At 43.4% G+C, this 22,199-nt stretch overlaps 1 protein-coding gene across 1 annotated transcript in view; it reads right to left on the reverse strand.

Annotated features, from left to right (window-relative positions):
- Window positions 1–13,027: 13,027 nt before the first annotated feature.
- The window catches only part of adcy1b (adenylate cyclase 1b), a 57,598-nt gene continuing 48,426 nt past the window's right edge, over window positions 13,028–22,199 (reverse strand). The window contains exons 14-20 of the mRNA XM_082174202.1: window positions 21,001–21,127; window positions 18,969–19,085; window positions 18,742–18,888; window positions 18,549–18,647; window positions 18,353–18,467; window positions 17,435–17,559; window positions 13,028–15,775 (exon numbers count right to left, since the gene is read on the reverse strand). Of these exons, the coding sequence (XP_082030328.1) occupies window positions 15,437–15,775; window positions 17,435–17,559; window positions 18,353–18,467; window positions 18,549–18,647; window positions 18,742–18,888; window positions 18,969–19,085; window positions 21,001–21,127 (1,069 nt within the window). The 3' untranslated portion in view covers window positions 13,028–15,436. The remainder of the gene's footprint in view (window positions 15,776–17,434; window positions 17,560–18,352; window positions 18,468–18,548; window positions 18,648–18,741; window positions 18,889–18,968; window positions 19,086–21,000; window positions 21,128–22,199) is intronic.

Below are 22,199 nucleotides of genomic sequence, written 5' to 3' on the forward strand. Positions count from 1 at the left end.
CCCTGGGTTTCCATGGTGACTCCTGAAATCGGCGATCCATTGAAAATGTCTTTATGTACTCACCGTGCGCGCGCATTAACTCTGGGTAACCAGTAGGAGGTTGATTAAACTAACTCTTCTCAGGTGTTTTGGAACCGAAATACTCATGGTATGCGGGTTTGGGGTAAATCAACCCAGAGGTTATGATTTACCAAATGGTAAGTTAACCAAGCTTTCTGGAATACCCCCCAGGTTTTCTTCGGTAAACCCAGAGTTTATTTTGGTCTCCTCCCCTTTTTTAAAGAGGAAGTGGTGTTTAAACACCTCATTCATTCTTTCATTACATTTTTATTAATAAAAATAATAAATAAAATATTGCTATTTTTACTGCTGTTTTTTAAATATTTTTTTATAAGATAAGTATAACTATATAACTCCTTAACTTGCAAATGAAAATACAGTAGTAGATTAGAGTTACATAATGTAGTTCTAAACAAATTCTACAGAATTAAACTGTGGCATTTACTGAAAATCACTGAACTGTGTTCATCTGTGCACCAGAAGTGGGGGGAAGGGGGTATAAGAATACCCATTTATACTTGGATATAAACTTATATTCTATAGGCTACTCCACATAAATATGTGAAAGAAATCTGAATGTGTAGATTGTGTGATGTGTAGACACATAATATTAACATTACCTCTCTGTGGCAGCAGAAACTCTTTATCCTCATTGTCATGTGAAGATGAGCATTTGGTTGAGTATAACTTTATAACACTATTTATCATCATTTCTGGTGTATTGAGTAGGCTACTTACAACTGCCTGGGGTTCTGTTGGGACAGGAGGCTCCATAAGACAGATATTACCATCAGAATCTGTTGGGACCAACAAAAAACCCAACCCAAAGTAAAATAAATGGAAATATCAAAAATAGCCTATATAAAAAATGACACATGTAAACCTCTTACATTTTATGAAGGCCCTTGGATCTTCGGGAGTGACTGGCTCTGAAGTCCGTCCAGGAATTCCCTCAGCCGTAAATGCTGCTGCACTGCTAGACACTGGATGCTATTTAGTTATTTATGTCAAATGTAAAGTCAGGTAGCCTACACCCATGATATGCTTAAGCCTTACCTAATTGAATTATGTTTTTATATTTCATTTTCAGCTGCTGCCATGTTCTTCTAATGCCTGCAGGATTGTACCTACATGAACATTAAAATTAGGTTGAATAACATACTGTTCTTTCACCTCTGATATTATAACAGTTGGGTAAGTTACTTGTATTACTAACTACAAATGACATCTTCAACAGTGTAATTAGATTAATGTAATAATGACAATCTTTAGAAAGCATTGGTCTACTTATTACTAATTACTAAATCCCATATCAACCTCAACCACTTGAACAATACAAGGAGAGACAAGAAACTGCACTTTTAATGCTTTCAAATAAACAATATACAATTGCATGAATTATTCTTGAATTGACCAAAGTGTGTAGAGAGAGAAGGTTACATTAAAAATATACCTTTTAAAAATGTATGTTAAATATACAGAATTGTTCTATAGTCTAATGCAATTACATCAGATTTTACTTTAAATTACAGAAGAATTAAGAGTAATCCCTTTAATTAAATTACAGTATTTAGATTACTTGGTAATTAATTACACCCAACACTGTATAACTAATTAAAATGTAAAGGTGAGAAACGTGCAGACCTCTTTTTGTCTGGCGCTGTTGCCATGGTGACTCATAATATCTGTGCTCCATTGATAATGGCTTTTTATAGTTGTGGTGCACGCGCTTAACTCAGAGTCAGTCAACTCAGAGTTGATTGAACTAACTCATTTCAGCTGTTCTGTAACCGAAAACTCAGAGTTTCCCATCTCAGGGTAAGTCAACTCAGAGTTCAAGTTTTAACTCAGAGTTGGTTGAACCTCCTTTCTGAAACAGGCCCCTGATCTAATAAAAAATATATACAAAACAAACTAAAATATTTTCTAAATAAAATACAATTAAAAAACGTTTTCATATAAAATAATGGCAATTTTTAATAATTAAATATATATATTTTTTTGAGTTTTGACTACGAACACATGAAAACACAGCTATACAACAGTTCAAAACAAATAAATAATTAGTCATTTCTGAACATTGACTCTCAGTCTTTATTCACCTTTTTCTCACGTTTTCCCAATAAAATTAATAAAAGTATAGAATATAATAGCATATTTCTAATAGGGGCTCATTGTAACGCAGTGTGACAACATGCCCCCGCCTACACAACTGGGGTTTAAACCCTGCTAGTGTTTTCTGCTAGTTAGCGAAGCATTAAATAACTATCTCAACTGTTAAATAACATCTTGGAGATTAAAATAATATCAGATTTGTCTTATTTTAAATAAACACAAAAAATAGAGATGAAAAATTAACTTAAGTAAGAAATTTACTTTTGCTATGGTTTAATAAATGTCTATGGATATCTTCCCAAAAAAATAATCATTTTGGCGGAATTTTTTTTTTCTATATAGTGTTGATATGGCAACTAGTAAATACACCAAGTTTCGTCATCCATGCATGTGCGGAAGTATTTAAAACAAGCTTGTTACAACTAGCCCCGCGTTAGGTTGTGCCCCGCGCTCCCCTATATCTTTATCGTTATCGTCCTTGGTGTGAACGGTTCTTTAGAATTATTTATTTTTTTGATACATGATAGATTCACAAACAGCCTTTTCCTCTGTTTAATTAAGTCAAGTCATCTTCATTTATAAAGCGCTTTTTGCAGATTGTTTCAAAGCAGCTTTACAGTGATAATAATAGGAAATTGATGGAACAGAGATTGTTTTGGCTTTACAGCAGCTCTAGAATAAAGTTATTGTCCAGTTTAAGTAAGTTTTTGATTTATTCATTTCCATTGTAAAAATAATTTGTTATTAACTTAGGGGCTGTTTTCAGCTGAAAATAGAAAACGTACTCGGTTACTAACGTAACCTCGGTTCTCTCTAGAAGAGGGAACGAGTACTGCGTTTTTGTAAAAACGCTACGGGAAAAGTCTCTTTTCACGAAATACTGAAGCAAAAAATTATCCTTAATTTTCATACATGTAAAGCGCGTTGCGGCAGTGCTTAGCTATGGCGAGACGGCTCGCTCGCTCATTGGCTGCTCTGCAGCAACTGCATAAGCCTATCGAGCGAGGCCTGAGGTGACGTCAGGCCAATGAGGACGCTTCGCGCCCTCCTAGCCATTTCCCGCCGAGATGGGTGTGGCTAGCCTCTATATAAGGAGCTCGAGAAGGCTGATTCACTTGATTTTCATCGCCGAAGCGAACCAGAGTGAACCGTATGCACGGCAGAGAACGCAGTACTCGTTCCCTCTTCTAGAGAGAACCGAGGTTACGTTAGTAACCGAGTACGTTCTCTTACGAGAGTCCTCTCGTACTGCGTTTTTGTAAAAACGCTACGGGAACCCCTTGTAAAGCGCCGTGCGTGCTGGGATAAAGACACCAATCACTGGAGCAAACCAGGTGTACAGTGCATAATCACCAGATAGACTCACAAAGAGTCTGATTACATAATTCCCCATATTGCAACGTCCACGGACGTAAAACATGACCTCACAGAGAGAGTCTAGAGACAAGAGGGGATTCCTCTGTCCTTATAAGGTTGCGTCAGCAGACGCGAATATGACATAGCATAGACAGGGTGGGGAAACCTGAGCTAAATGCGGGAAATGTGGGTCTTACACAATTCTGCCCATAAGACAGTCGGCAGCGCATTGCGCATGCGATTTCAGTGTTCTAGTTAGACAGCTGAATCGGCTACACCGATAGTAGCTTAGCCTGCAAGGCGGGAACCTCTAGGTTGTAAAACCTAATAAATGTAGACGGCGAGGCCCAGCCCGCCGCCGTACATATATCCTGTAGGGAAATCCCGCTGGACCAAGCCCACGAGGAGGCAACACCCCTCGTGGAGTGCGCTCTAACTCCCAACGGGCACTGGAGGCCCTTGGCAGTATAAGCCAGCGCTATGGCGTCAACTATCCATCTGGATAGGCTCTGTTTCGAAACAGCCATTCCCTTGGAACGTCCACTGAACGAGACAAAGAGCTGCTCAGTCTGTCTGAAGACAGCAGAGCGGGACACGTAAGCTCTTAAAGCCCTAATGGGGCAGAGAAAACTTGAGTCCCCTTCCTCACTTGATGAGGGCACCGGCAGGGCAGACAGGGAGATGACCTGAGCCCGAAATGGTGTGTTGAGGGATTTTGGCACATATCCATGCTTAGGTTTGAGTATGACTTTAGAGTCATTAGGTCCAAACTCTAAGCACGTTGGGCTCACAGAGAGCGCGTGCAGGTCGCCTATGCGCTTCACTGAAGCGAGAGCCATCAAAAACACTGTTTTGAAAGACAAATGCTTGAGGCTAATAGATTGGATAGGCTCGAAAGGGGCACCTTTCATGGCCGCCAAAACCGTAGAAAGGTCCCACATAGGAACTGAAGGAGGTCTGGGAGGATTTAGCCTCCTAGCTCCCCTGAGGAAGCGGATGACTAAATCGTTCCTTCCTAGAGACTGCCCCAGCGTTGTTCTGGAAAACGCTGTAATAGCCGCCACATAAACTTTGAGCGTGGAAGGGGATCTGCCCTTATCCAACAGCTCCTGTAGGAAGGAGAGAACCTCCGTCACCTCACAATTGAGAGGTGATACGCTCCGAGCTGTACACCAGCCGGAGAAAACCGACCACTTCGAGGCATAAAGCCGCCGAGTCGACGGCGCTCTGGCCTGAGTGATGGTGTTTATCACTCCCTCTGCGAGGTTAACGGATAACCGTTGAGCGCCCACACGTGAAGCGACCACAGCTCCGGGTGCGGATGCCAAATCGAGCCCCCGGCCTGCGAGAGGAGATCTCTCCTCAAAGGCACTGGCCATGGAGCGATGTCTGCTAGCTGCATCAGGACTGGGAACCATGCTTGGTTCTTCCAGAACGGTGCTACAAGCAGTATTGAGCATTTCGTTTCCTTGACCCGCTCTAACACCTGAGGCAGGAGGGAGACGGGGGGAAAAGCATAAAGCGGGCAGCGCGGCCATCCGTGGGACAGCGCGCTGTCGTTCTTGGAAAAGAACACGGGGCAATGAGCGTTTTCGCGGGACGCGAATAGGTCCACCTCCGCTCTGCCGAATCTCTCCCACAACAGCCGGGCTGTTTGTGGGTGTAGAGACCATTCGCCCAGGGGAATGTTGTTCCTGGACAGTCTGTCTGGGCCCACATTCTGGAGCCCAGGCACATGCACTGCTCTCAGCGAGCGCAAACTGTGCTGAGCCCATATTAGGAGGCGTTTCGCCAGCCTGTACAGGGATGTGGATTTCAGACCGCCCTGGCGATTTATATAGGACACCACGGCCGTGTTGTCCGAACGGACTACGACGTGTTGGTCCTTGATGTGGGGATAAAAGCGCGTTAGCGCGTTGTGCACTGCCAGCATTTCCAGGCAGTTGATGTGTTGGAGCTTTTCTCGTTTCGACCACAGGCCGAAAAACGGTCTGCCCTCGAGCAGCGCTCCCCATCCCGAGGTGGATGCGTCGGTCGACACCATCCTCACTCTCGAGGAAGTCCCCAGGCTTACACCTGATCGGTACCAGTCGTCTGCCAACCAAGGTGTCAGGGCTGTGACACAGCTCTGATCGACCTTGAGACGCAACCGGCCGGACACCCATGCTCTGCGCGGTACTCGCGCTTTCAACCAGAACTGCAGAGGGCGCATGCGGAGCAAGCCCAGCTGGAGGACCGTTGATGCTGAGGCCATGAGACCTAGCATCCTCTGAAACGTTTTGAGCGGGGTAGACGCGCCGCAGCGGAAAGATCTCGCCACGCGCTGAATGTGCAGCACGCGCTGTGGCGACAGCCGCGCTGTCATAGACTGTGAGTCCAGAATGGTACCCAGAAACGAAATCGTTTGACTGGGGTTCAGTGAACTCTTCGTCCAATTGACCGTGATACCAAGATTCTCGAGGTGGTCGAGTAAAATGGTTTTGTGCTCCACGAGCTGTGATCGTGATTGAGCTAGGATCAGCCAGTCGTCCAAATAGTTCAGCACTCGCATGCCTCTGAGTCTGAGAGGAGCGAGCGCCGCGTCCATGCATTTCGTAAATGTACGAGGTGCCAGGGACAAGCCGAACGGAAGGACTGTATACTGGTATATCTGACCCTCGAAGGCGAATCTCAAGTATCGCCTGTGACGTGACGCTATCTGTATTTGAAAATACGCGTCCTTCAGATCTATTGACATGAACCAGTCTCCTCGGCGAACCTGCGCGAGAATTTTCCTGGTCGTGAGCATTTTGAAACTGCGTTTCACTAATGCTTTGTTCAGCCGTCTTAGATCCAGTATGGGTCTGATACCACCGTCCTTTTTGGGGACTAGAAAGTATCTGCTGTATAGCCCCCCTTCGCTTTGAGCCAGGGGTACATGCTCTATCGCCCCTTTGCATATCAGTTTTGATATTTCGGCGCGAAGTAGGTGTGCTACTTCTAAATTCACCGTAGTCTCGACGCGCGCTGTGAAGCGGGGAGGGCGTCGACAAAACTGTAGCGAGAAGCCTCTTTTTATAATGCCTAGCACCCAGTCCGAAATCCCTGGAAGCGCTGCCCATGCTTCTGCATGGCTGGCTAAGGGCTGGATGCGAAGCGCGCTCTGTTCGCCGTGCGACAGAGGTGCTTCGAGGTGCGATAACATAGGCGTTATGCCTGTGGCATTCGAGGCGGGGGGCGCGCTTGATATAGCGGGCAGAGCGCTCGTCCTCGACCTTACTACAGTGCTTAACTGAGTGAGGGAGGTCTGAGCGAGCCCCGCGGGACTCATGTCTGCGAGTAAACGTGGGCGGGAAGCGGGCACATTTACTGCTTTGGCCGCGCTGCCTGTCTGAGCAGAGCGAGCGCGCACAGGTTTCGTTTTTACAGAGAGCCTGTGGTCTGTGAGACATAGTGTGTGTGGGCACTGGGGAGTGGGCACTTTCACTATATTGGAAGCGCAATCGACCTGAGTCGATTTTATGTGCGCGAGCCCTAAGTGTAGGGCTGTGCTTGTGTGTAGGGATGGGCACTGAGGAGTGGGCATCGACACTACATTTATAGCACCAACGGCCGTGGCCGGGACACCAGAAAATACACTCTTTTCGGGATATATCTGGGTAGCCGTGAAAACGGCTTTTGTGTGCAGGCGAGCGGGCAACTGTGCAGGCTTGCTTCTTGCAGAAAACGCTGGAACAGTCGCAAGTCTTGGGACTGAAACAGCGGTGCGCTTGGGTGAGAGACCGGCCGCAGCGGGGCTCACACACCTGCGCTTCCCTAGGAGTGCTAGGACTTCTTCGGGGCTTCCGGCTTCACCACAACCCTTGGTCGAGGCCCGCGCTGAGCAGGGCGTCGGCTGGTAGAGCGAGAGCGGGACCTAGAGCTGTGCTGCTGTCGCTGCTGTCGCTGCTGAGAAGGTGTGGCGGAAGGCGGGGGCTGATGCTGAGTGCTTCGCGGATTCTGTTTATCGCGATTCGCTGCAGAACCGGAGCGCTTCGGCAGGAAGTGCTTAAAGGCTTGGGACGCTTTCTGGGCCTCGGTAAATCTCTCCACGAACTCGGAGAGAGAAGAACCGAAAAGGCCAGCGGAAGACAGCGGGGCGTCGAGAAACGCGTTGCGCTCGGAATCAGCCATTTCCGTGAGCGTAAGCCATAGGTGCCTCTCAGCAACAGTGGCGGAAGCCATACATCTTCCCATGGCCTGTGCAGCAGACTTGGTAGCGCGGAGTGTTAGATCCGAAGCGCTCCTCAGATCCGCGATGCAGATAGCCTCCGGTCCCATCTCGTCCAGCTTACGGAGGAGATCACCTTGGAAAATCTGCAGTGTAGCCATGGTGTGTAGCGCTGACGCAGCCTGCCCAGCGGCGGAGAAGATTCGCGCGAGCAGCGTCGACGTCATGCGGCAGGCTTTAGAAGGCAACACCGGTTTAGTCCGCCGTCCAGCAGAGGGCGGGCAAAGGTGGGTCGCTATCGCCTGTTCCACCGGCGGAAGTGAAAGGTAGCCTCGGTCTTTCGCATTATCCAGGGAGGAAAATGCTGGCGACACAGACGAGCGCGTTCGCGCAGAGTAGGGCGCATTCCAAGCCTTCGCCACTTCTTCGTGAAGCTCAGGAAGAAAGGGGGCGGGCTTAGATTCCGGAGAAGTGCGCTCACCAGGGAGGAAGCTACCATCCAGCCGGGTACGAGAAGGGAGTTCCGGTGCAGACCACTCGAGGCCGAGGCTCGCCGCGGCCAGCGCGAGTACTCGCATGAGCTCCTTCTCTATGTTGGCTCTCGTAGTGGGCTTGCGGGCAGGAGGCGCGAGGTCCTCAGAGCTCGCCCAGTCCTCGCTGCCTGAAGCTAGCAGAGAGCAGGAATCCTTCTCTCTCGACGCGGCCTCAGAAATGACTTCCTCTGATGAAGCGGCGGCAGACTGCGGGCGCTGAGCATCAGGAAGTGAAACAGGAGAAGCCGGTGAAGCAGGCGGGCAAACCGGCGAGCTTGGTCGAGCTGGAGCGGGTTCCGGGGCCCGCTGCGAGCGGCGCTTCTTACGGCGCGGCAGCGCGGCGGGGAGTGCAGACTCTGAGAAGGATGCCAGGCGAGTCCGCAGAGTCACCATCGGCAAAAGGTCGCAGTGAGGGCAGCCGCCGTCAGCGAGCGCGAGTGCTGCATGGTTCTCACCCAAACAGGAAACGCAGATGACGTGTTGGTCTCCCTGGGCGAGTGGGGCTCGGCACGAGCCACATGAAGGCATCTTTAAAAAGACGCAGCTCTTTTAGGGGGTGAGTGTCGCGGCGGCGAACACACACACACACACACAAACAGAGTGGTAAAGGATATATAGCGCCGGAAAGCGCAGCAGGTACGGCTGTAGAAGGCGGCGTTGCCAGCAGCTTCGAGTGGCTCGTCCCGCTGAAATGCTTGCCTCAAACGACGCTTGCTTCCTCGTGATCCAGCGATGCGTGAGCTTCGCTGAAGAGATGAAAATCAAGTGAATCAGCCTTCTCGAGCTCCTTATATAGAGGCTAGCCACACCCATCTCGGCGGGAAATGGCTAGGAGGGCGCGAAGCGTCCTCATTGGCCTGACGTCACCTCAGGCCTCGCTCGATAGGCTTATGCAGTTGCTGCAGAGCAGCCAATGAGCGAGCGAGCCGTCTCGCCATAGCTAAGCACTGCCGCAACGCGCTTTACATGTATGAAAATTAAGGATAATTTTTTGCTTCAGTATTTCGTGAAAAGAGACTTTTCCCGTAGCGTTTTTACAAAAACGCAGTACGAGAGGACTCTCGTAAGAGAACTTTCATGCGTTCTGGCCGTTCATGGTGGCCTGAGAACTCAAACTTTGAAATAGGGTTCAAAGTGCAAGTTTTTGAAAACAAGTTTTGAAAACAATACCATTATCATCTCTGTGTAAATGTCAAAAACGTGAATCTGTGAAAACAGTGACGGCATGCACATATTACATGTTTAGTCTATAGGCATGTGCATTTGAATGCGTATGTGCACGGGCGCACAAAGTGACATTGCCAAATTACTTGTCTGGCCTGCATAATATAGCGTTTTTAGTCGTTTCCACGGATCCATGTGAACGGGAATCATTTTGATAACATTGTCAGATGTACAGGGGGAAAGGGAAGAGAAGGAGGCCGAGGAGGAAGAGTCTAGTTGACAATCTCTGCTGACACTTCAAGGCTTTTCGGTCGAAGTCCACAGTAGTCGATTGTCGAGTTCTCCACTGTTGCTTAGTTACCTATGATCACGCGCGTGAACTCGACAATCGACTACTGTGGACTTCGACCGAAAACAGGAAGTAACTACAGGTATGTGCGCTGGCTGAATTAACATCACTTTTATTCATATCTTTCACATCTACTGCAGTCAGATTCACCGCGTTCACTCTGAAGGAATCACTCACATTGGCTGTGCACTTGTAATGACACATCAAGGATGTTAAGAGGCTAAAAGCAGGTTTAAAACTTGCCCCATTTAAGTCAACAGGGTGCAAATTTTAAAAAGAGGATAACACGGTGTAGGCAACACCGATTTCTGTCGTTGTTCTCTGTACTGACAGCACTCCAAATTAAAAAAAAAATTAGCTCAATGTTAAAATTGACCGGAGTTCTCCTTTAAGCACCAACACTTCAAAAGAATTATAGTTGAAACTAGTCTAGACTTATAAGTAATACTGAAGATATTAGTACAACAAATGTACAGCAATTACCTCCCCCTTTTTCTTGTTTATAACTGTAATCTTGCGGGGTGGACTCATTTAAGGTATTGTAATCGTTTGGTTTTAGCCAGGTTTCTGTCAAACACAACACATCTAGGTTATGATCTGTAATCATATAATTTACAATAAGTGCTTTTGAAGAAAGGGATTGAATATTCAGCAACCCAAGCTTTATCATTTGTTAATCTGTATTATATGTATTTTTTTATTTGTTGAACATGAATTACATTTTTAAACTGAAATGGGTTTGAAAGTTTTTTGTATTCACTAATTCAGGGAACAGACACAGTCTCTATATGATGATATCTAGGTGAAAGAGTCTCTATGTGTTGGGACTTATCTGACTACTATGATGCGAGACAGCAGGCAGATGGTCGGTTTAGCCAGTCTGTCTGTTTTCTGACTTGGGTCCCAGTTTTTCAAGGTTGAACTCTAAAGCTAGGTTTATATTCGCCGTGATCGCACAAGCGTGAAGCTGTCCGCAGCAAAAATGACGTCACCGGCGGTCGTGCGCAAGGCCCCATTCCGCTTGGCGCTGAACGACTTAGAGGCGAATCTAGCCGAGCGTGTCTCATCACACCGGCACCCAGTTTGCACGTCTAAATTAGTTGCTTATATTTACAAAATGAGCATACAATAGCATAATAAGCCTTTTTAATGAACATAAAAGGTCCATGTTTAATAAAAATGTTCACAAAACTTAATGAAATATTTAGTGAAATTAGAAAATATTTAAGAAATTGTTCATTTAGTTGTGTACATACATGTTCTCATATCCATATATTTTGTTCTCAATGTCACAAGTAATAATCTCAGGGTTTACTGGATTTTACACATTTTTTTTGTAGTGTGGTATTGGTGGTGTACTAGAGTAAACATTGGCATGTGTAAACCTTTCTTCTTCTCACCGCTGAATTCCTGATGGTTTAGAGGACAATTTGTTTCAAAGAATAGTACAATGTTTCAAAGTCGTTTAAAAAAATAGTACAACGGCGAGCACGTCGAGTATAAATGCCTCGTCCGTTTGGGGAGGCTCGCGCTGCAGAGCCAGGCTAAAGTATAAACAAGGCTATGTGCCATATTACTAGAGAGAAGAGCAGCACCATCCCAGGAGGGATGAATACCATCTCTTTTCAACAGGTCAGGTCTGCCCCAAAAACTTTTCCAATTGTCTATGAACCCTATATTATTTTGCGGACACCACTTAGACAGCCAGCCATTGAGTGAGGACAATCTACTAAGTATATCATCACTCCTGCGAACAGGAAGGGGGCCAGAGCAAATTACAGTGTCTGACATCGTACTTGCGAGTTCAAGTCAAATATAATTTGTGCCGACGTGAATAATAATCTTAGAGAATTTACGATTAGCCTTAGCCAGCACTTTTAAATTTGCTCTGATGTCAGGCACTGTGGCTCCCGGCAAACATGTGACTATGGTGGCTGATGTCTCTATTTTCACGTTCCGTGTAATAGAATGGCCAATAATTAGGGCACATTCAACAGGATTCTCAGTGGATGTTTCACTGAGTGGGGAGAATCTATTTGAAGTTGTAGTCGGAACGGAAGAGCGGTGTTTTGTCCTGCGACTACAGCGTCTCACAGTCACCCAGTTTCCCTGCTGCACGGGCTCTACTACAGCCGGAACCGAAATATGTACAGAGTTCACTAAGCTAGTCGCATCCAGAGCAGTATCTAAAGCCCTTGCACTCTTACTCTCCTCAATTAAAGTTTGGATGCGTGTCTCTAGTTCTGAAATCTTCTCCGTCAGCCTGACTATCTCCCTGCATTTATCACATGCGAATTCAATTCAATTCAAGCTTTATTTGTCATTGCATAAATACAGTGTATTGACACAACGAAATTACAGGTGCAACTCCAGATCAGTGCTTTTAAAAGATAAATAATTAATCAAATAAAATGTTGAAGCCCTCAGTGCTGACAGAGAAGGCTATGCTATACATGTGGCAGGCAGTGTAAGTGACAATAACAGGAGATGACATGACTCACCGTGTTTTTTGACTGATCCTACTCACCACAGTTGTTTGATGGCGCAAGAGAAAAAAGACGGCAAGTACGGATACCAGGTTAACAGGCTAGGGCTAGCAAAATGTTTGCACGTTGTGCCAGCGATAACGAGCCAGCAATGTAAGGTTAATGTGACAGATAATATTAGATAATATCAGATATAGTGTGATGATTAAGTTATACTAAGCAATATAAACAGCAAGGAAAGATAGGGAATAGAGATTAAAACAAAGCTATATGGAGCAACAAACACAATCCACTCAGGCAAACAGGAATCCGCTGTGCAACAGTGAAAACTGTACGGTTTGTGCCAAATCTAATAATGCATCTAGAATCTAATTAAATATCTGCAACATCCCAGTGAATCCACTTACTGTGATCATGTCCTCATTATGAATGTGTACGGATGAGTCACAGTGACTTGAGTCAGAAGAAGAGCCCATCATCATACAAATAAAGGCCAGATAAATGTAAGGCATGTATGACATCGAGTATGAATTTATATGACAGCTGGAGTGTGTAAAGGGGTTTGAGCTGGTCATGCTTAAGTGAACTCAGACAACAAGGAAGAGAGGATACAAATGCAGATATATATGTTTATAATAATGACCAAAAGATATCAAACATGGAAAACAGAACTAAACAAACCATCACAGAAGGAGAAACACAGGGGAAACACGAGGGCTTATACACACGAGTAATAAGACTGACAAGACACACCAGCAAACAATCAAGGGGAAACAAAGCAAAACCACATACTAACAGACTACAACACAAAAGCACAAAGAACACAAACAGGAGATACATAACATGTCACGTCTCATGGCCATCAAACAGGAAAACACAGTCATTGTACTTCAATACTCTCTTTATTACAAAATCTTATATTGCTGAGGTTTACACTGTACAAAGGACAGTATATCATACATCGCTGTATTTACAAAATACACTTCTGTATATCAGAGCTAAAAGGCAAATGACTTCAACCACCGCAAGCATCAAATAAGGCAAGAATACTGTATCGACAGTACAGAGATGCATTTGAAAGAGCGATTCATACCCTGAAGAAAAGCGTCATGACTCAAAAACATCAGCATGAAAATAGACATTTGCCATAGAAATATTGACAGAATCATTGTTTCTCCTTCTTCAATGACTCACAAACAGTCTCATAAATGTACAGAATCTGAGAATGGGTTTTGTGCTTGTAAACACGCACCAGTCGACAGGGATCTATAGTGTGTGTGTGTGTGTGTGTGTGTGTGTGTGTGTGTGTGTGTGTGTGTGAGACAGCGCTCATCATGGACAGGTTGTTGACCTCCATGTCAACAGATGTTCACTGCACCCTCGTGTCCCCATAGACCTCTCTATCTGACCTCATTCCCATCAAAGCATCTGCCGCTCTCAGGTAAACACCACGGTAACAATCCGAATACTGTAGAAAACGTATAGTATCTAATAGCTTCAGTCTTTTAACAGAGCTGTTGACATTATTAAAGTGAATGCTGATGACAGAATCGTGTCCAATCATTAACACTTCAGATTAAGATTTCATAAAATTGGCACATATTCAGCATGTTGAGGTTTGTCCCTGCTAATCACACACTATATCACTGTTATACAGTGGGGTCCAAAGGTCTGACGATCTGGGACTCGAAATACAATTTAAACCTGGAGAGAAAAGGAAAGTTTTAAGTTTCTTTATTCAGAGCTGCTGAAAGACTGACGCATTCATCTTCATTTCTACACTGATAATAGAATTTGTAATGAAAACTAAAATTAAATAATAAAAAAAATGAAGTCTTTTCAATATAGCATCAGACTTTTTGGACCCAACTGTATGAATATAAATGTCATATTGTAGTTTATAGTGTTAGAACAGTCTGTCAGTGTGACTGCAGCCGATGATGATGATGATGATGATGAAGCTTTCTTTAGACTACTATTAAACTCCCTGATTTCTCTTGTTCTATAAACACGCACTGCTTTGAAACAATGCGTACTTTACATATAAACTCTCTGTATCCTGATGTAAGGCTTTGGAAGCATCAGAAATATTGGTATTGTATTATTATTAAATCAGAGTGCAGCTATAAATGTGTTATTAACATTGGAGAGCTCTGATTTGTATTCCTCCAGTGTTGTGCGCAGTATCAACCTTTAGAAAAATGTGAAGCATGTGATGAAGAGAAAATGAATAAAAAACAAAATCCAGTGCACTGTTTGTTTGGATGCAGAGCGTGTGCTTGTTCTATTGCCGTCTATCTCTTATAAATGTGTCTCATGCACACACTATCACATTCATTCAAATGCACTGGAGAGTTTCATACAAAATAATGCACAAACTCTAATTGTAAGAACATCTAGTATGTACAGTTCATATAAGATGTTGGCTTAGGATGCATAAAAAATGACGCCTTGCAAAAGATCACTTGAGGCTTTGAACGTTCCCGCAGCGCCACAGAATCCTTCATGTTTCAAAGACCATGGACATTCACAACCCATTTACTTCAATGACTTGAGTGGGAAAGAAATGCAGGACGGCACCTGAACGTATCCAGGAGGACGTGATGTGATGGTGAGAAGTCTTTAAAAGAGCGTGAAGTGAAGAATCATTCACAGCAAGGGCAGGAATGTGTAATGAAAAGGTAAATCAGTTTGTCAGATGAGAATCTTAACGCTTACTCAGTGAACAGGGAACGTTCTGGCGAGGTTCTCTCAGGGTTAACAACAAACGTTCTTCCAGTAACGTTTATAGAACATTCCTTCAAAGTTATCTGGTCTTTAATAACGTTCTCAAAACGCCAGCACAAATACATTATTTATACATCGTTCATGGAACGTTTTTTTACCTGAAACGGTTAGTTGGACGTCCGTCTAACGTTTTTTAAATGTTACTGCTTTTTTCAGAACGTTCAGAGAACAGTTAAAAGTAACGTTCCCATAATGTTTGCAAAATGATCAAATGGAACGACCCATTAACATTCGCATGACCACGAAAAAAAAGGAAAAAAAATGTTTTTAAAACATTTTAGAAAAAAATGGACATTTTGAACTATAAGGGAAATAACGTTAGCAAAACGTTCTCAGAATGTGTTATTGGGTATAAAGGGAAGACACCGCTGATTCTGTCCACCTGCAGACGTGGTTCCTACACCTCCTCCTCTTTGGTCTCCTCCTCTTCTCCGACTGAAGGCACATTGGAGCTGTGAGCGTGCGTCCCCGCAGTGCTGCCCATGCCGAGTCTGGCCGCGAAGCCCGAGGCCACGGACGAGTTGCTGTCCGCCTTGGTCTGCGTGCTGCTGCTGCGGGCGATGGCGTGGACCCTGCGCTCCAGGCCGCTGGTGTGATGGGGCGCTCTGATGCCGGCGTCCTGCGCTTTGCCCTCCAGGAAGTACGTGAGCATCTGACCTTTGCCCTTCACGCTGACATTGCCACGGCACACCAGATCGTAGTCGGTCTGAAGCTGGCGGTAGACGTCATCTGTCACCTGGAGGGGCATTTGTGTTCAAATCAATATACGTACATGCGTATTTATTTCTGCGTGCGTGTGTAAATATGTACAGTAAGTATGTTCCTCGTCCACAGTTATTTTGAATCAGAAAAATCAATTCAGGACCTTGAAGATGTTTGCAGTGACATTATTTAATATTATGACACAATAAGCAGTGCTAAAGGTAAGTCCCAATTTGTATATGTATGCACTATTCTATAATACCCTGGTAATCCAGAGTTCTGGCGAGAGCATTAGTTGAATTTGCTCAACGAGTTACTCTGGCGTCGAGTAATGATGCTCATTAAATATGCCCCTCGATCTGAGCTGCACCAATCACAGTGGGTTATCTGATATAGGCGGGCCAGAGGCGAGATGACGACAGCGCTGTGATGGCGAAGTCATTAGTAAACATTGCAAGATGGCTATGGATGAACACCAGTTGTTTGAAACGGCTTTGGCCGCTACAATGAACGAGTAAGACTTGGCTTTTTATCTAAAAGAGGAACAGAAGACGCCGGTCGAATCGTTCCTTTGCAAGGATGACGTTTGTGCTGTTTTGCCGACTGGATACGGTAAGAGTCTAATCTACCAGTTAGCTCCGCTGGTAGCTAAGCGTATGGGGTTTATTATTGTGATTGGTCGTAGTGTTATCCAATTGCGTGCAGTGAGATTTTCAAATGCACACTTGGTGCCGCCCCTCGAGCTGGCCGGTCTTCATTAGTCGATGCCAGACCATTAAAAGTACAAGTATAAATAGTGTGAGTAGTGTGTTCACACTGAAAATACCATAAAGAAAAAGTGCACTTTAAATACACGGATGATGCACTAAATTAACGAAAAAAACGAAGTGTGGAACGTCATGCACTCGACTGTCACAGCTTTAATAACGTAGCGGGGGGGCATCAGACTTTTTTGTAGTGATGGGAAGTTCGGATCATTTTACTGACTCTCGTTCATCAAAATTAACAAATCTTTATTCAAGTCTTTTGTTCATTTAAGTGGCTTTAAATGTTATACTTTTAACAGCCTAATTCCCTGAACACATGCACCTACACAACCTTGATCATATTTCGAATTAAGAAATCATTATAATGCAGCCAAAGATAATTCACAGGAAACATAAATAATTCCTCTACCTTCCGAGTCTTCGTTCATCTGTCACGTGACAGACGCAGTGACTAGTTTTTTTGATTCTCTGCCTGTTTTCTGGATTGCCCTTTGCCTGTGTTTTCTGCCCTACTGCTCATTTGGATTGTTTGCCCATTTCTGTGACCTTTTGCCTGTTGTGCGGATTACGATTCTGGATTGTCCCAATAAATCTGCCTTTGGATCTTCAACCCTAGCATTTTTTGCAGTGTACATGATTTGATAAAAAAATTTAAGTTTAAAATGACAAACTTTCCATTTTAGCCTGTACATTTTTTTTAAATAAAAGGGATGAGTAAAAATTATAAATTAACACATTTATCTTATTTAAAAAAAAAAAAAAAAAATTTCTGTATACAATTTTAAGGATCCTAAAAGTAGGCCTTACTTTCTTTATGCAAAATGTTTTTGTTTTTTACTTTAATTTTGACATGCGACCTGAATACCATATATTCCCCCATAAAGACATAAATCACATGCATCACCGTGTCTGGCACATACGAGTACCTGGATCTTCCCCGGGACCCCAGTGCTGTCCATTCGGCTGGCCACGTTCACTGTGTTCCCCCAGATGTCATACTGTGGCCGTCGAGCCCCGATCACCCCCGCTACCACTGGACCCACGTTAATACCTGCGCATTCAGAGATACAAACATCAGAACACATCCTCAACCGTGACTATATTAACTGACAAGTGACAACGGGGACATGAGGGCACTCGAACAAAGGATTGATAAATAAATAATGATAGATAATGTCCCAAAATATGATTCCAGAAATTAGGTTTTGATTTTGAGGTTGTTGTATTCGGTCATCGTCTTTAATAGTATTGTAGAAGAAGTAATAGTATAGTAAAACTTGAATTAAATATTTTCAATATTTTTATATAATTTAAATATGTAAAGAGTTAGTTTTTACAAATTAACATTCTGTCATCACTTTCTCATTTATGCAATCGCCAGATCCTTTTATCCAAAGCAACTTGTATTGCATTGAAGTTATACTGTACATTTGACATGTTTTACATGTATATCAGTTCATGATAGAAAATGTTATTCCAAACCTTGTTTATAAATGTTTAATGTTTAATTAACAGTGTTTGCTCACACAACTAAAGTCAGTGGTGTCCAGAACAGCAAAGCACAAACCACACTGACTGTCTCTGAACGGGAAATAAAGCACTGAAAGCTTTTTCAAAATATCGTTTGTGTTTCACTGCTAGAAAATAATGCAGGTTTGTACGTGCACAACATGATGGAGAGTAAATGATGAACTGAATCAATAATTTTTTTTTTTTTTTTTTCTCAAATATTTCAAAAAAGCTTCTAAAATATAATTCTTGCTTCTCTTCACAAATGGTAGGGAAGTGCAGATTTGGAGGAGGGACTGAGCCGAACACAGCAGTAAAGGTTGACCAAAGCTTACCCACTCTCAAGACAAAGTCATTATATGACTGATAGTTGATTTCATCAAGAACGTCAAACATTTCGATGGCATAGTCTGCTATGGTGCTCAAGTGGGCAGCACTGGATTTCTTTGCCTATGAAGGAGAAAACAAATGATGTTCACAGATGTTCTGTGGGTATTTCTGCATGTTTAAATATGCGTCTGGTTTAGTGACCTTGGTCCCGATGGTGGGCACCAGCCCCACCGCTGCCATGTATGTGCTGCCGATGGTCTTGATCTTCTCGATGTCCTTGTAGCACTCTTTGTCCATGAGCTGCAAAACAGGGGAAACAGGCCTTGAATAGATCAGGAGTGCCAGCATGATCACAGGAATGTTTGACGATGTCCTGTAAAAGTAGGAGAATGACCTCGTCGAAGTCAGCAATGATCTCGTTGAGCAGTCGCAGGCACTCCACGCCCATGTTGTTTCCATCCAGCTCGATGTAGAAGTCATTGAAGTTGGGAATGGAGGCAAACAGCACTCCCACCTGAGCATAGGACTGGTAGTAAAGATCCTGCCACACGAGAACCAGACAGTCAGCTCAGCGATCTCTTACACTAGTGTGCTCGTGACATTGATTTGAAGGCCTCTCACCATGTTTCTGGGGTTGGACAGAAGGAAGTGTTGTGCCACGTGAGCGGGCAGCAGGTTGAAGAGAATCCTCTTGTTGTCCAGTTTGACTTTCTCCATGCCGTCTCTCTCCTCCTCGGCCTGAACACACACACACACACACACGCACACACACACGTTCAGTGGGATAATCCCAGTGGACAGGGAACGTTCTGTCAAAGATATGAACAAACGTTCTTCCTGTAACATTAATAGAACATTCAAAGGTATCTGGTCTTTAATAATGTTCTCTAAATGTTCGCACAAAAACATTATTTATACATCATTCATGGAGCATTTTTGTTGGATGTTCTTCTAACATTTTTTAAATGTTACTTGTTTCAGATCGTTCAGAGAACACTATATTTACATGATGGGGGTTGAACTTCTGCGTTCCTGAGAAACGTTTCGTTCACTTTCAGGAGATAATATGAGGTGGGAGGAAAAACTACATCTCAGTGCTTTTGCAACTAAACACAAACATTCTTTACGAATCTTTTGTTGTGAATCAGTGGTTCAGAGCGCGTATTAAACTGCCAAAGGCACGTGATTCCAGTAAACGAGGCTTTGTTACGTCATAACTGTTTCCAAACGTTTGGAAATGTCAATGGTTCACCACTGGGGGGCGATGATCTCTGTGAACCCATGAATCATGCAGATTCACTGAGATTGAACAAGTGTCTGGGGGTTTTACCTGATCTCTGATCAGTTTTATACATTTGTACACATTTTAATGAGGTATTTGTATAATTAAAAGAAATAATAGTAGTTAATAGTCTCTGTTTAGCTGAGCCATCCATAAAACAAACAAAACAAGCCCTGAAAATTTATAAAATAATCTATATTATACAGACACTTAATATTTAATAGTATTAGATGACTAATTAATTGCATTTGAAAGGTTTTACTTTCAATTGAGATTTGCAATGGGTTTGTAAAAGTTGTTTTATGGATGTTTGGCCTGAGTTTTTCGTTGCATTTGCACTGTTCTGACCAGCGTGTGTCGCTTTGAACGCTTCGAAAAAGTGAATCATTTTGCAAAGCTTTGTTTCTCCAATCACTATCAGACATCAGTCCAAGGGAATCTATCAGAGCAAACGTGAAAACAGGCAAAAAGCCCAAATAATCCAAATAAGGGGAAAAGGCTTAAATCAAGTCCAATAAACATGTAAGGTCAAGCACAGGCCAAATAATAATCCAAAACTATCAGAGATGTTTGCGAGGCAAGACAAAACTTCGCTCTAAACTAGGTCACCAGTCATTAGCCTGATGCAATACAGGTGCGATGTCAAAACTCAGGGAAAGAGACCTCTGGTGGCGCTCAAGTAACCTTACAACTGCATGTTCACTAACTCTCATTAGAGTATTAGTAGACTGCTGTGCTGTTAGATTAGGGTTGATAAAAATGCAGTCTCGGTGTGGTTTTCAAAAAAAAATAAAAATTACATAAAGCCCAATGGGGGAAAAATGCTCTCAATGTTCTTTCATAGCATCTTTTATAAATATATATATTATATATATATATATATTTTATACAAAATTAAAACTTAGGGCCATTAATGTCAAAACTCAGAGTGGAATATCGAAATAAGGTGTTACCCACAATACTTTTGCTAAGAGAACTTATATAATTAAAAAAAATAAAAAATAATTGTCCATCACCATGTCCCTCCCTGATGTGTTCCTGCTGTGTTCCACAGAAGATAAGACAATTCTGTTACAGTTTTATCACAGCACCTTTTATAAATAAAACAGTGTTTAAAAAATGTAAACTTAGGGCCACTACACTAGCATAACTTCACTACTATTACCTCCTTTCTGTTGAAATGCTGCTTGTTCTGCTAAATTAATACATTTAAATAATGTAAAAATATGTATTCAAAAATCTTGATCTGTGATAGACATCGGCTCAGAAGGGATAGGACAGTGAGATTATGGTGTTGGTGTTGGCAGGGTTTCTCGCTCCTCTGAGTGTGTCAGCAGCTGATCCGAGCTCAGGCTGGGGTTCTCCACATACCCGCGTGGCCCAGAGGAAGTCGAGCCGGAGTTTGAGGTCCATCTGTCTGGAGTGAAGGGCCAGAGCGGTGGAGAAGAGCAGCAGGGACACCACGGGCTCCAGACCACGAACACTCAGCCAGCCCCAACTGCTCTCCAAAACACACATCAGCAGAGAGTCAACACACTGATCCAAACTGCAGAAAAGTGTTCAGATTTTAGATGAAACCGGTGTCGTGTAAACGGCCCCTGAGAGAACCTTCCCAGAATGTTGAAGTTCTGAGAACGCTCCATGTTAGCTGGGTAATGGGTCGTACATTCTGCTGTCCTGTTTTCGAGCGGACTTTAGTTTAGTTCAGTTTAACTTTGTTCATTCTGTTTGTCGCAGAGCGGACATTTGACACTTGTATCATCCATATCTCCCCGAAAATAGGAGATATGTCTCCTACAAAATATCCCAAGGCACTCACCTGGTTAAGCGTAAAAGGCCTTTAATAAATTGGGCTAATTAATTAAAGCATTGTTGGGAAGGCTGTGTCAAGCTGAAACACGTTTTTTAAATGGTTTAATCAATCATTTCAATCAAACATTTACTTATAGAGCACGTTTAAGACACAACCGAAGTTGACCAAAGTGCTTTACAAGGAATAAAAGAAACACAAAAATAAAACCAATATACTGTACATACATAAATACCATACAAGCCAAAAAGCACTCAATAGAATAGGTTGCCCATCATTATGAGCACTTAGGTTTTGGTTTAATTATTTAGCCAACTTTATTAAAGTTTTTGGTAACACTTTATTTTGATGGTCCCTTTTGAACATTCTGTTGACTATAAGTAACTTTGCAACTACATGTCAACTAACTCTCATTAGAGTATTAGTAGACTGTCTGCTTAATATCTACTAACTCTTTATTGTGATGGTCCTCCAACAGACACTCTACTGACTATAAGTAACTTTGCAAGTTCATGTCAACTTATTCTAACCCTAATCCTACCAGTCTACTACTCTACTAATACCCTAATGAGAGTTAGTAGACATGTAGGTGCAACGTTACTTATCGTCAACAGAATGTGTTAAAGGGACCATCAAAATAAAGTGAAACCGAGTTTTATTTTCATGTTTAACCAAAGTCCCTTTAAAGGGGTCATATAATGGTACATGCACTTTTACAAGTTGATTGTACTGAAATGTGTGTTGGCAGTGCCTGTACACA

This window comes from Leuciscus leuciscus (genome assembly GCF_965113295.1).
Source record: "Leuciscus leuciscus genome assembly, chromosome: 6".
Classification (NCBI taxonomy): Eukaryota; Metazoa; Chordata; class Actinopteri; order Cypriniformes; family Leuciscidae; genus Leuciscus; species Leuciscus leuciscus.